Here is a 12,853-nt window from a genome sequence, read left to right as displayed (position 1 = left end):
TAGAGAGAAAGAGAAGGAGACAGAGAGAAGAGAGAGAAGAGTTTCTGTCGTGTTTCAGTCGTGTTTCAGTCGTGTATCTGTCATGTATCTGTCGTGTTTCAGCCATGTTTCAGCTGTGTTTCAGTCGTGTTTCAGCCGTGTATCTGTCATGTTTCTGTCATGTTTCTGTCGTGTATCTGTCGTGTATCTGTCGTAGTTCAGTCATGTATCTGTCGTAGTTCAGTCGTGTATCTGTCGTAGTTCAGTCCTGTTTCTGTCGTAGTTCAGTCGTGTATCTGTCATGTTTCAGTCGTGTATCTGTCATGTTTCAGTCGTGTATCTGTCATGTTTCAGTCGTGTATCTGTCATGTTTCAGTCGTGTATCTGTCATGTATCTGTCATGTTTCAGTCGTGTATCTGTCATGTTTCAGTCGTGTATCTGTCATGTTTCAGTCGTGTATCTGTCATGTTTCAGTCGTGTATCTGTCATGTTTCTGTCATGTTTCTGTCGTGTTTCTGTCATGTTTCTGTCGTGTTTCAGTCGTGTATCTGTCGTGTTTCTGTCGTAGTTCAGTCGTGTATCTGTCATGTTTCAGTCGTGTATCTGTCATGTTTCAGTCGTGTATCTGTCGTGTATCTGTCATGTTTCTGTCGTGTTTCAGCCGTGTATCTGTCATGTTTCAGTCGTGTATCTGTCGTGTTTCAGTCGTGTATCTGTCGTGTTTCAGTCGTGTATCTGTCGTGTTTCAGTCGTGTATCTGTCGTGTTTCAGTCGTGTTTCAGTCGTGTATCAGTCGTGTATCTGTCGTGTTTCAGTCGTGTATCTGTCGTGTTTCAGTCGTGTATCTGTCATGTTTCAGTCGTGTTTCTGTCATGTTTCAGTCGTGTTTCTGTCATGTTTCAGCCACGTTTCTGTCATGTTTCAGCCACGTTTCTGTCGCGTTTCAGTCACGTTTCTGTCGTGTTTAGTGACTCGTGTTTCCGCTCTGAGTTTGACCCTGAGCCGTTCCCACTCGGAGCAGATGCTGTGTGGGCTGATTGTGAACGCGCGCTGTGTTTACGTTAGCTAGCAGCGCTAACGACACTGACAATGCTAAAGCTAAAAGGTGTGAATCAAGTACAAAAGGTTAAAATACAAACACAAAATGAGAAAAATAAACATGTATTTTCATGTTTGGGCAAATGTAGAGAGGTTGTGATGTATTTAGTGCAATATGTTTGGGTTTAGACTGGTGGAGGTGAAGAGGAGGAGGAGATGGAGAGGCTGAGGAGGCTGATGGTTCTGCTGCTGCGGGGGAGATGGGGCAGAGCCGGGGTTGCCAGATTTTCAGGGCAACAAGCGACAAATCCCCATGTCTGTGTAGTAGTGGAAGTAAAAGTACAGATACGAGAGGAGAGAAATACTCAAGTAAAAGTATAAAAGTACCTGATTAAAATGTATTTTAAGAGTAAAAGTATTTCTCACAAGTGTTGTTCATTTGTTAAAGTGTAAATGTGGAAGTATAGAGTCAAAATTAAACATATTTTGGTCAAAGGAAGAATACGAGAGGAGGAGGAGGAGAGGGGGAAAAGAAGGGGAGGAGGAGGGGGGATTATTTTGTTCAGTAGTAACAATTTTCAGTCCTGTTCAAAAATGTAGTAGAAAGTACAGATACTGCTCTTAAATATAGTGAAGTAAAAGTAAAAGGTATCCACGGTAAAATGTACTTAAGTATTTATCTTTACTCCGTGTTCGTCTCATTGTTGTTATTGTGTTCTCTCTGTTCTTCGTGCTGCTCCTCATCGTCAAAGCAGCTCCTCGTCTGTGCATTTTGTTTAATCTGGCAACAAAACTCGTCTGTTTGAAATGTGACCGGCTCGAGTTTAAGTCAGCGCCTCGAATATTAACATAAACTATAGAATATGATGTTGTTCTGAGTGAATATAGCATTTTAAAACAAGAAAAAGAAGATGCGTTACAGTTAAAACCCCACATAAGTAATTACCTCCTCTTTAATATCCCATAGAATACTTCTGCTCCAGATGTCCAGCCAGTGGCATCATTTAAAAGGCCAAGTTTAAAGTTTGACCCTCGCCTGCACCTGTAGGTCCACAGGGCACGTCCTTGTGGATTAAACTGAGGCTGAGTCATCGCTTCTAACGGTCCAGTTAGCACGAATTAGCCAAAAATGTTTAAAATAAAAACAGCGGACTAAGTGAGTGTGACGTCACCCACAGCGTTCGGCTCCAAATGAAGCTCATCGAGGCTAGAGCAGTTATAGTGGCTAATCTGGAGCAGAGTGTAATATTTGGACGTCTGACCGTGAGTATCATAGCAACCAAAGAGCCAATCAGTAGCGAGGCTGTTGGAGGTAACGCCCCATCCCACCCACACCGCAGGTTTAGGGGGAGCGGGCGCTAAGCAACACTGTCAATCCCGCTTGCTAACGCTAGCGGGAGTGACCTCGGGGAAAGAAGGCGTCTTTATTAACGTTCATATCTTGATTTACAGACACAATGGTGAAATAAAAACCCCAGGATCATGTAGAGCGGGTTATTTGATGTGAATTTTGAGTCTTGAAAATGGAAAAATCGCTGTATAAAAATGTGCCCATTTACGACACACTCAACTCAGAGGAATCAGCAGTCAAACCCACAACCTTAAGGTCTTATTTAAACTCTATATTATTACAACACATCCTCTGGTTAAGCTGCTTTTGTCTCGTTTACATTTAAATCACATTATCAGCGGTAATGGCGTCTGATGGAGTGGATGGAGTAAAGTGATGAATAGCCCCCCTCCCCCCCCGCAGGCCATGTTTCATATTTAATTAGCTCTTGAGTTAAATACTGTTTTAGTGAGAATCAAGCGCCCCAGACGAGAGCCGTTTGAGGATGGATTTAATTAGCAGAGCGTTATGAGATTATTGCAAATTATAAGTTTCAAGATTTGGAAATGGGTGGAGTGGTTTATGAAATTGTTTTATTAAAGACGGATATTGCACAAAACCCACTTTTTGTAAGCGTTTTCCTATGTTATAATAATCAAAAACATGTCTGAAGAGGTTTTAGATGTCGTTCATGCATGTTTGAGTAATCTAGAGATCTCTCCCAGGCCCTATTCAAACCCTCCTTGCAGTTAGCGGTACGAGTCTGTACGAGGCTCCACCCACAAGTCTACATCACCCATGCTCTCACATGACAATTCTCCATAAATATACAAAAACATGATACAAAACTGTACACGGCAACTTGACAAACCTGATGTGATGTGCAGTAGTTTCATTAGTGGGATGCAGCTGATTGTGTTGTGATAGTGCTCTGAAGGAGGAGTGACTTAGCACAGAGAGCAAAGGGAGGGAGACTTATTAAACATACACACAATATGTTGTTTTGGTTGAATATAGCATTTTCAAAACAATAAAAGGAAACATGGTGATCTAAATATGTGATGTGTTACAGTAAATACCCCATAGAAGTAAAATACCCCCTTTTTAATACCCCATAGAAGTAAAATACCCCCTTTTTAATACCCCATAGAAGTAAAATACCCCCTTTTTAATACCCCATAGAAGTAAAATACCCCCTTTTTAATACCCCATAGAAGTAAAATACCCCTCATTATTCACCTTAAGCACTCTCCTCACAAAAGTATTTAGGTGGATTCTGTAAGAAATAAATATAAATATATGGACTTTTACTTATATAAAAGAATAAATGCCACTCTCGATAATGTGTCCAAATTCATACACGTTTTGTAGATAAATAAGTAAAATGCAGTAAAAAGTACAATTTTAGCTGTGACAAATTTAAAATGTAAGATATTAACTTTATACTTCATAAGGGCTTTACATGAAGGAACCACACACATTCACACATTGACACATTCACACACTCATGTTTGATTATTACACACTGGAAATACACTTCTCAAACAACAAACAGCTGATGCTAACGTGCTAGCTTTGTTTTGCTCAACATGTACATTTCCAGCACTGAAAATACACAACACACAACGGTTTATCACAGCGTCAAGTCAGTGTTTGGGGAAAGATTTCTATTTCCTTTTAAAATCTGCTTGTGTTTTGAAGTAAACCTAGAGCTGCAGAGTCGCGGCTCCTCTCCTGAGATGACGGACACAGTTTTCAACATTCAAAGAGCTAATTTAGAGTAATTTTTCTCCCACGGCATCAGCACCGACCACAAGAAGACAGAACGATGAAAGAATAAACCAGGAGCCATTCTTCTCCAGCGCTAACGAGGCTGTAGTGTTCTGACGCAGCTCTGGACCCGGGTCAAACGCACGGCTGCTCTTACGCTCTCTCATGAAACAAGAAGAAAAGTGAATGGAGCTTCAAATAGAATCGCCATGGCAACGGTAATCACAGCAAAAGGCCACACTCGAAATAATACGACCATGTGATCAGAGCGAAGAGGAAACAGAAACATAAGATCATAACAAGAAGAGGAAGAAGAAGAAGAGATCAGGAGTCACACCACGGACTGTAAAGACGCGGAGCGAGGGAGTGCGATGTCATCCACAGAGGCGAGCAGATACAGAGGTGAAATAAAAACTCCAGGATCATGTAGAGCGGGTCAATACAAACATTTAAGGCCAAAATGATGAGTCTGACAGCAGCAGTTACAGAGAGAGGGGACACAGTTTTTACATAGAAAGTGAATTGGAGCCAAAGTCGATGGAGCTGAAGTGAGTCCATGATCACTATGTCCATTTATATAAACAGTTTAGGAGTCTATAACACACAGTCTCCTTCTAATGAGCGGAGGAGGCAGGATAACCACTCTGCCGCAGTGTCAGCCTGGATTAAAACTGTCCAAGTTGAGGAAAGAAAGAAAAAAAATGACAAAAACAAAAGATTTTTACAGGAAGAATCCATCTGAAATAATTTGACACCTCTGTCTCAGTTTAAATCCACAAAACAAAAAGTCGCTGCAGAGTCTTTGGATCGCTGTCAGAGATAATCCCTCGTTAAAACAGGTTTATGTGAGCGTGTGTGAGTGTCCACAGCCCCTGATGCCCTGGCAACTCTGGTCACGTGACTCTGATCACATGACCAGAGTCTAAACTGTGATAAAAGTTGATTTGTGTCATAAATACTGATCAGACTGGACTGGCTCAAGTCTTTATGTAATAATAATAATCAAGTTTATGTCAAACTGGATCTCACATAAACTGACTGGATTTTAAAAAAGATTGTGTGAGATGTGTAAATTCTCGCTCTGTTAACAGCTCGAGCTAAAGCGGCTAATGCTAGCAGCTTTACACCATAAAGGTTTATTTCAGTGTTTTATTCATAATCAGGATCAACAGTGAGATAAACCAGAGCTTCTCTCTGCTTCATTCAGTCGTGTTGTGTCCAGTTAAAGACCTGTCTCTGTCTCTGTTGTTTTTCCAATTCTCGCATTGGATCGTGGTCTATATTGACCGCTCTAGTGACCAGGGCTGGACATTTCTTTTCAAGGTGCATTGTGGGAAATTTTGAGTGCACTACTTTCTCACTAAATGGACATTCATACACCACTAAAAATCTGTGATCCATAAACAGTGCCCTCCCCAGGGAATAGTGTGGACATTCAAACACAGCCTAAGTTAGCATTAGCATGTTAGCTAATGATGCTAATGCTAAAGTCATCAGGCACACTGCAGTGCGTATTCAGACTCACCAGTCCAGTCTCACGCACGCCCCCCCACACGCTATAAACCAGCTTCCCTCCACATCTGTCCTGAGCAGCTTAAATACTCCCTCCGGAGCACGTGATTGGATGATTGGAATCATGTGACTCAAAGAAACGAGAAAAAGGGAAAACCAGGACTAGACTCAAATGGATCAGATTTTAACCCTTGGTTAAACTTACATAATATAAAACTATATCATTTATCTGCACTGGGACGAGACACATTTTGCTCAAACACGTGGAACATTAGTCGTAGTGCTTTAAAGTCAGGACCAGTCTCCAGGAAAAGAAGGAAAGGATAAGGAATGTCCCCAACAAGCATGGAAGTCCAACATCTGTGTGTGAGAGAGACATTCTTAAAGGGACAGGTGTGCTCTTAAAGGCACGGCTCTGCTTCCTCTGCCGCACTTTTTAATCAGACTTCTCTAATTACTATTGACTGAACGGGGCGAGAATCTGAGAGAGCGGCACCTCCGACTGAAGCACAGAGTGAAACGTCCAACAGGAGAAACAGCTTCAGCACAAACACACACAAACACACACAACACACACACAACACACACACAACACACACACAACACACAGGGGCCAGTGAGAAACGGAGGAGCAGCTTCAGCACAAACACACAGGAGGAGGTGGAGCAGAGATTGAGGGACTTTGGATTATTGATTTCACTCATTTGTGTTGAACTTATAGCATCGGAGTCTGAGCTGTAATTGGCTCTTTGTTCCACAACGCTGCTTCACTGTGTCACTGATCCTCGTCTCCTCTGCTCCCATTAGAACTTTACGAGAGAGTCTAGAGCTGAGCTGAAAGAAATGTTTGAACAAGAGCTATTTTACTTCTTTGGGGTATTAAAGAGGGGGTATTTACTTCTATGAGGTATTAACTGTAACACAAAACATATTTAGATCTCCATGTTTACTTTTATTGTTTTGAAAATGCTAAATTCACCCAAAACAACGTATTAACATGTTTGATTTCTGAGTCTCCCCTCTCTTTACTCTCTGTGCTAAGTCCCTCCCCCTTCAGAGCACTATCACAACACAATCAGCTGCATCCCACTAATGAAACTACTGCACATCACATCAGGTTTGTCAAGTTGTTGTAGTTTTGTATCATGTTTTTGTATATTTATGGAGAATTGTTGTGTGGAGCATGGGTGATGTAGACTTGTGGGCGGAGCCTCGTACAGACTCGTACTGCTAACCATAAGCAGGGTTCAAATAGGGCCTCGGAGAGATCTCTAGATTACTAAAAAACTTAAAACTTTTCAGACATGTTTTTGATGAGAGAACAAGATTAGAACTTGGGGGAAAAAAGCTGAAGAATGAATACTTGACCATTTTGTCTTTTTAAAGGTGTTTGTCCTGAAGCTGTGATGTGAAACTTTAATTCAAATGTAACATAACAGATGAAACCCATTTGTGTGTTAATATATACAGTATTTTCCAGACTATAAGTGTCAGTTTTTTTCATAGTTTGTTAAGGAGTGAGACTTACATGTCGCACTCCCTCTTCGTTACTGTCACACTGAAGACCATGTGACGGCGCTCTAGACTTGTGACCAGTATGACAGCCACGTGGAAGAGGAAGAGTCGCTTCATCTACCTCCGGAGCAGGTGGAGTTGTTCAGAAGTGACACCGAGGATGAAGAATTAAATGGATTTAGTGATTTGGAGTGAGATCCAGAGTAAACTTGTTAGCTTGTTTTTTCTTTATTTATCTGATTAACTGTTAATATCTTACATTATCATACCAGACACATATTCAGTTCTGTCGATGCTTCATGTAGCTAAATAAATATAAATGTGTTATGTTAGCGTGTTGTACTGACATTCAGCCTGTTGTTCTCTATTTTATTTTATTATTATAACTTGTCTTTAAAGATAAAATGTCTCTTCTTAGTCTTGGATTTTGTCAAATAAATTTCCCTCAAAATGCGACTTATAGTCCAGTGCGACTTACATGTTTTTTCTTCATTATTATGCTTTTTTTAAGATGGTGCGACTTATACTCCGGAAAATACAGTATACTATTTATATACTACTTAATGGGAGCAAAAGTAAAGATGTTTCTTTTGACTCGGTGTACAGGACAGATCATGTCAGATGTTACATAAGTTTGGAGATGTACAAAAGAAGAAAGAAGTATATATGAAGAAGGATGAAGGTCAAGAGGAAGACTAAGAGGAGAGGAGGAGAAGAGGAGAGAGTCAGAGGAGAAGAGGAGAGAGTCAGAGGAGAAGAGGAGAGAGTCAGAGGAGAAGAGGAGAGACTCAGAGGAGAAGAGGAGAGGGGCAGAGGAGAGGAGGAGAGAGTCAGAGGAGAGGAGGAGAGAGTCAGAGGAGAGGAGGAGAGAGTCAGAGGAGAAGAGGAGAGGGGCAGAGGAGAGGAGGAGCAGAACAGAACAGTTTGAAGAACACGTCTGATCTATAAACTTGTTTCTGTTTAATTCTCACACAAACTGTCTCTGTGTTTGAGCTCAGTTTAATTCAAAGTTATAACAAAAAACAAAACAATTTTACGTAAAGACTAACTCATGTTTTTCTGTGTCGATTACTTCAGTTTTATTTTAATGTTTATGCCTCAAACTTAGCATTAGCATTAGCATTAGCATTAGCACAGCGACTCTACAGGAGAAATAACTGCAGCTTTATTATAGACTAATGTCACGATACTAAAATGTCAAACTCGATTTCGATACTGAGGAATAGACTCGATACCGATCCGAAACCACAATGATGATAAAAAAACACATACTTCTGATGACCCTATTACAAATAAACACGTTTTGGCGTTTTTTAGACAGATAGAACCGTTTTAAATGTGAAAATAATATAACGACGATAAACAGAGTGACTCTCTCCCCGAGGCCACAGCCAAATGTCAAAGTATCGATCCACAAACACTCCGGACGGCATTTTGGACAATGAAGTTTCCAATTAGAGCAAACGGAACGACACTGGAGCTATTAGCAACAACGACTAACAGAGAGAGGGAAGAGGAGGAGAGAGGGAGAGAGGGAACAGGGGAGGGAGAGAGAGAAAGCTGTATGAGCGCAACAATACTGAGCTATTAGCCACAACAAATAAGACAGAGAGGGAACAAACTGTGAGCTGGGTTTGAGAAACACATCGACTCCAGAGGAAAAAAACAAAAACAAAACTGTTAATCTGAGACGCTTGAATTAAAGTAGGGATATTATATAAATCAACTCATTATTAAAGAGTATTTGTTCCACCGCCCGTCATCCCCGGTGGAGGTCAGCAGCTCCACCCGCTCTGTAAACTTTACACTTTAAGCGGTGTTGGTGAAGCAGTGCTGCCCCCCGGAGGCGTCGGGCGGTTTGACAGGATTTCTTTGAGGTCGACCGATGGTCTTCCTCAATGACTGCGACCACACGAGCTGCGGCACGTTTGGCCCGCCTGTACCCGCCTGTACCCGCCTGTACCCGCCTGTACCCGCCTGTACCCGCCTGTACCCGCCTGTACCCGCCTGTACTCATCGGCTGCCTCAGGAGTTCCACAGGCCAACAAGGCTCCATAGGACTCCTCCTTCAGCCTGACGACATCCCTCACTTCCAGCGTATGCCACCGACAAGCACCACCGACCTGATGACCACAGCTCCGAGCGGTCACATCGACAATAGAGGCGGAGAACATGGTCCACTCAGACTCCATGTCCACAGCCTCCCCCTGACCTGGGAGGAACTCTCCAGGAGGCGCAAGGTGAAGACCTCACTGACCGAGGGCTCCTCCAGACGCTCCTTCAGAATTTTACAAAAGAAAAAACAGTAAAAAGGACAAACATGAGGCTGAGGAGAACGTCCTTACCTCCCTCCACTGTTTGGTCTCCACCCCCTGAGTGTAAAGAACGCATACTGAAAAGAGAGAAAGAAGAGAGGGATAAGGAGGAGAGGTGTAAACCATTTACAGAACACATACTGTAAAAAGAGAGAGAGAGAAGAGAGAAGCTCAAAATATGGACAACAAATGAGACAAATGCAGAAAGAGGGAGATGGGGAGGAAAAAGGAGAGAGAGGAGAGAGAGAGAGAGAGAGAGAGAGAGAGAGAGAGAGAGAGAGGAGGAGGATCAGGTTTTGGCCCAGAATCAGAGACACGAATGGGACAAAGGCAAACAGAGAGACAAAAGGAGGATCAGAAACATCCAGAGAAACAACTGTCTCACTTTATAACAGCACTGACACTAAAGATGCACTGAGGAACTTTTCTGAATGTGATTATGTCATACTCACAGACTGTGGATTAGTCTGTGACATGAAACATACAACATGTAAAGAACTGAGGAACCTGAGGGAGGAAGAGAAAAAGAGGGGGGAAAGGAGAGAGAGGAGAGGGGGAGAGAGAATGAGAGAGGGAAAGAGAACAAGAGAGGGAGAGGAGGGGGGAACGAGAATGAAAGAGGGAAAGAGAACAAGAGAGGGAGAGGAGGGGGGAGAGAGGGAGAGAGGAGGAGAGGGTAAAGAGCAAAAGAGGGAGAGGAGGAGAGAAGAGGAGGAGTAGAGGGTAAAGAGAACAAGAGAGGGAGAGGGTAAAGAGGGGAGGGTGAAAGGGAATGAGCGAGAGACGGAGGGGAAAAAGATGGAGAGATGGCGGCAGAGGGAGTGAGGGAGAGGGAGCAAGAAAGAAGGAAAGGGACAGACAAAGAGAAAGACGGAGGGGTGGGAGAAACAGAAGAAGAGGGAAAGAGAGAAGGTGAGAGGACAGAAAGGAGAGAGAGAGGAGAGATTGCAGAAAGAGATGGGAGAGAGAGAAAGAATGTTGTGATGTCATTTCAAACACAGCAATACCATTTGTCATCTCCATGGAGATGTTAAAGCTTTGCCTGGAATGTCCCAGAGTATGGCATTAAAGGTACACATCTCCATGGAGACGGGCAGGGGACAGTATCAGGTCGTATCTGTGGAAAGGCGCACAGTAACAAAGACTGAGACACGATGAGAGATGAGCTTAATGCCATACTGTGGAATATTGAATCAAAGCAATACGTCTCCACGGTAACTCCAGGTGTCACCCTTCACTAGAAAAGTTACATAGTGCATCTTTAAATTTACTTCTGTTTGGTATAAGTCCAAATATACTCACATGGGTCAGATTTGGAGAATGTGTCTTTGTCCAGAAGGTTCCTGAAAAACACAAACAAACAGAGGAAACGTGTGAGACGAGCTCGGACTTTTGAGCAGCCATTTTGTTTGGAGAGGGCGGAATTTCAGTGGGATTATGGGACCAAACGGATCAGCTCGTCAGCGGGACGGCGCCAAATCAGAGACGCTCGGACAGTTAGAGGCGACTGGAAGACAACAAAACAATAACAAATCGCCATTTTCTCTGTGGGAGCTGGAATCGCACCATCAACCTGTGGGTCGGTGGGCGAGCGCTGCACCAACCGAGCCACTGTCGCCCCCTGCTGCTGACCCAACCTGACCCCTGACCTTTAGACGGCGCTGAATCTGCAGGTCAAACGTCAAATGTCGAAATATCGATCCATCGTCACAGAAGAGTCACCAGCGTCAGTATAATTAGAAGAAAATAAAGATCTACCCTCCTCCAGCAGCTACAGGAAGAAGGGATGAACCCCCTCCTCCACCAGCTACAGGAAGAAGGGATGAACCCCCTCCTCCACCAGCCATGGGAAGAAGGTATGAGAAAAGAAAGAAATGACACGTTTGTATTTAAACAAATGAGTAAAAAGAATCAGAAGAGAGCAGGGCAGAGAGAGGGTGGTGGGAGGGAGAGGAGAGAGAAAGCAGAGAGGAGGAGGATGAGAGAGAGGAAAGAGAGAGAGGAGAGAGTGAGAAAGAGGAGAGCAGAGGGGGGGTGTGGGGAGAGCAAGAGAGGGGGAGGCAAAGCAGAGAGGGGGATGAGGGGAGAGAGCAGATGGAGAGAGGAGCGAGCCAGAAAGAGGAGCGCAGAGAGGGGGTGGGGGCAGGGAGAGAGGGAGAGAGAGGAGAGAGCAAGAAAGAGGAGAGCAGAGAGCGAGAGAGAGGAGAGAGCAAGAAAGAGGAGAGCAGAGAGAGAGGAGAGAGCAAGAAAGAGGAGAGCAGAGAGAGAGAAGAGAGCAAGAAAGAGGAGAGCAGAGAGAGGAGAGAACAAAAAGAGTAGAGAGAGAGATGAGGGGAGAGAGAGCGATGAGGTGATAGAGTGAGTGATGAGGGAAGACAGAGAGTGATGAGGGGAAAGAGAGCAATGAGGGAAGACAGAGGGATGAGGGGAGAGAGTTATGAGGGGAGAGGGAGAGAGAGCGATGAGGGGATAGATAGAAATTTAGGAGATAGATAAGAAAGAGAGGGGGGAGTAATAGAGAGGAGAGAAAGAGAAGATACAGTAGATAGAAAGAGAGAGAGAGATGAGGAGGAGAGCAAGAGATTAAGGGAAAAGAGAGAAAAACAGGAGACAGAAAATGTAAAAGAGAGAGGGGGGGTCATACAAGAGGAGAGAGAGCAAGTAATGAAGAAAAGGAGGAGGGGTAAGGGAAAGAGAGAGACAACGAGAGAGAGGGGGCAAAAGAGAGAGACATACAGGAGACGGATGGATGAGAGAGAGGGATGAAGCGAGGGAGGAGAGAGATTAGAGAGAGGGTCAGACAATATCGACTCGTTCAGGCTCCAGTGAGTTTGAGTTTGTCCAAATCCACAGAAGAAGCTCAGACTGAAGGACGAGAGATCGAACGGAGGCAAAACAACGTGACTCATCATCACCAGGGACGCAGCATCGGGGTTTGTCGATGCCGATACTTTGAGTTTAAGTATCTTCCAACACCAGATATCAACCGATACCAGTGTGGGGACGGAAACAACTTTGAATGAATAAAAGTTCAAACATTATGAGACTGTCTGGGCCAAAATCAGTCTGTAAATAAACTTATTTCATCAAATTAAAGGCTAATAATATCCATATTAAACAACCGATACTGATATTCAACCACACTCAATACCAATGGCGTTATCGGTGCATCTCTGATAATAATATTAGTACAAGGAAGAAGTTACTACGCCGCCACAATACTGAAAATCGAACTCAAGTTATGAACATTAATAACAGACAGTTGACAGGGTTGCTAAGCGCGTAACCTTCAACATCCTCGCTCCGGATTGGCTCTTTGGTTGCTATGATACTTGGAATTGCAAATATGTAACTGGGCTCCAAATTAGCCGCTATAACTGCTAGCCCCGATGA

At 43.4% G+C, this 12,853-nt stretch overlaps 1 protein-coding gene across 1 annotated transcript in view; it reads right to left on the bottom strand.

Annotated features, from left to right (window-relative positions):
- cpne5b (copine Vb) overlaps nucleotides 1–12,853 on the bottom strand; it is a 163,127-nt gene that overhangs the window by 118,559 nt on the left and 31,715 nt on the right. The window contains exons 2-3 of the mRNA XM_033967231.1: nucleotides 10,763–10,803; nucleotides 9,491–9,537 (exon numbers count right to left, since the gene is read on the bottom strand). Of these exons, the coding sequence (XP_033823122.1) occupies nucleotides 9,491–9,537; nucleotides 10,763–10,803 (88 nt within the window). The remainder of the gene's footprint in view (nucleotides 1–9,490; nucleotides 9,538–10,762; nucleotides 10,804–12,853) is intronic.

This window comes from Periophthalmus magnuspinnatus, chromosome 5, assembly GCF_009829125.3.
Source record: "Periophthalmus magnuspinnatus isolate fPerMag1 chromosome 5, fPerMag1.2.pri, whole genome shotgun sequence".
In the NCBI taxonomy this organism is placed as follows: domain Eukaryota; kingdom Metazoa; phylum Chordata; class Actinopteri; order Gobiiformes; family Gobiidae; genus Periophthalmus; species Periophthalmus magnuspinnatus.
This window is presented reverse-complemented; position numbering and strand designations above follow the sequence as displayed.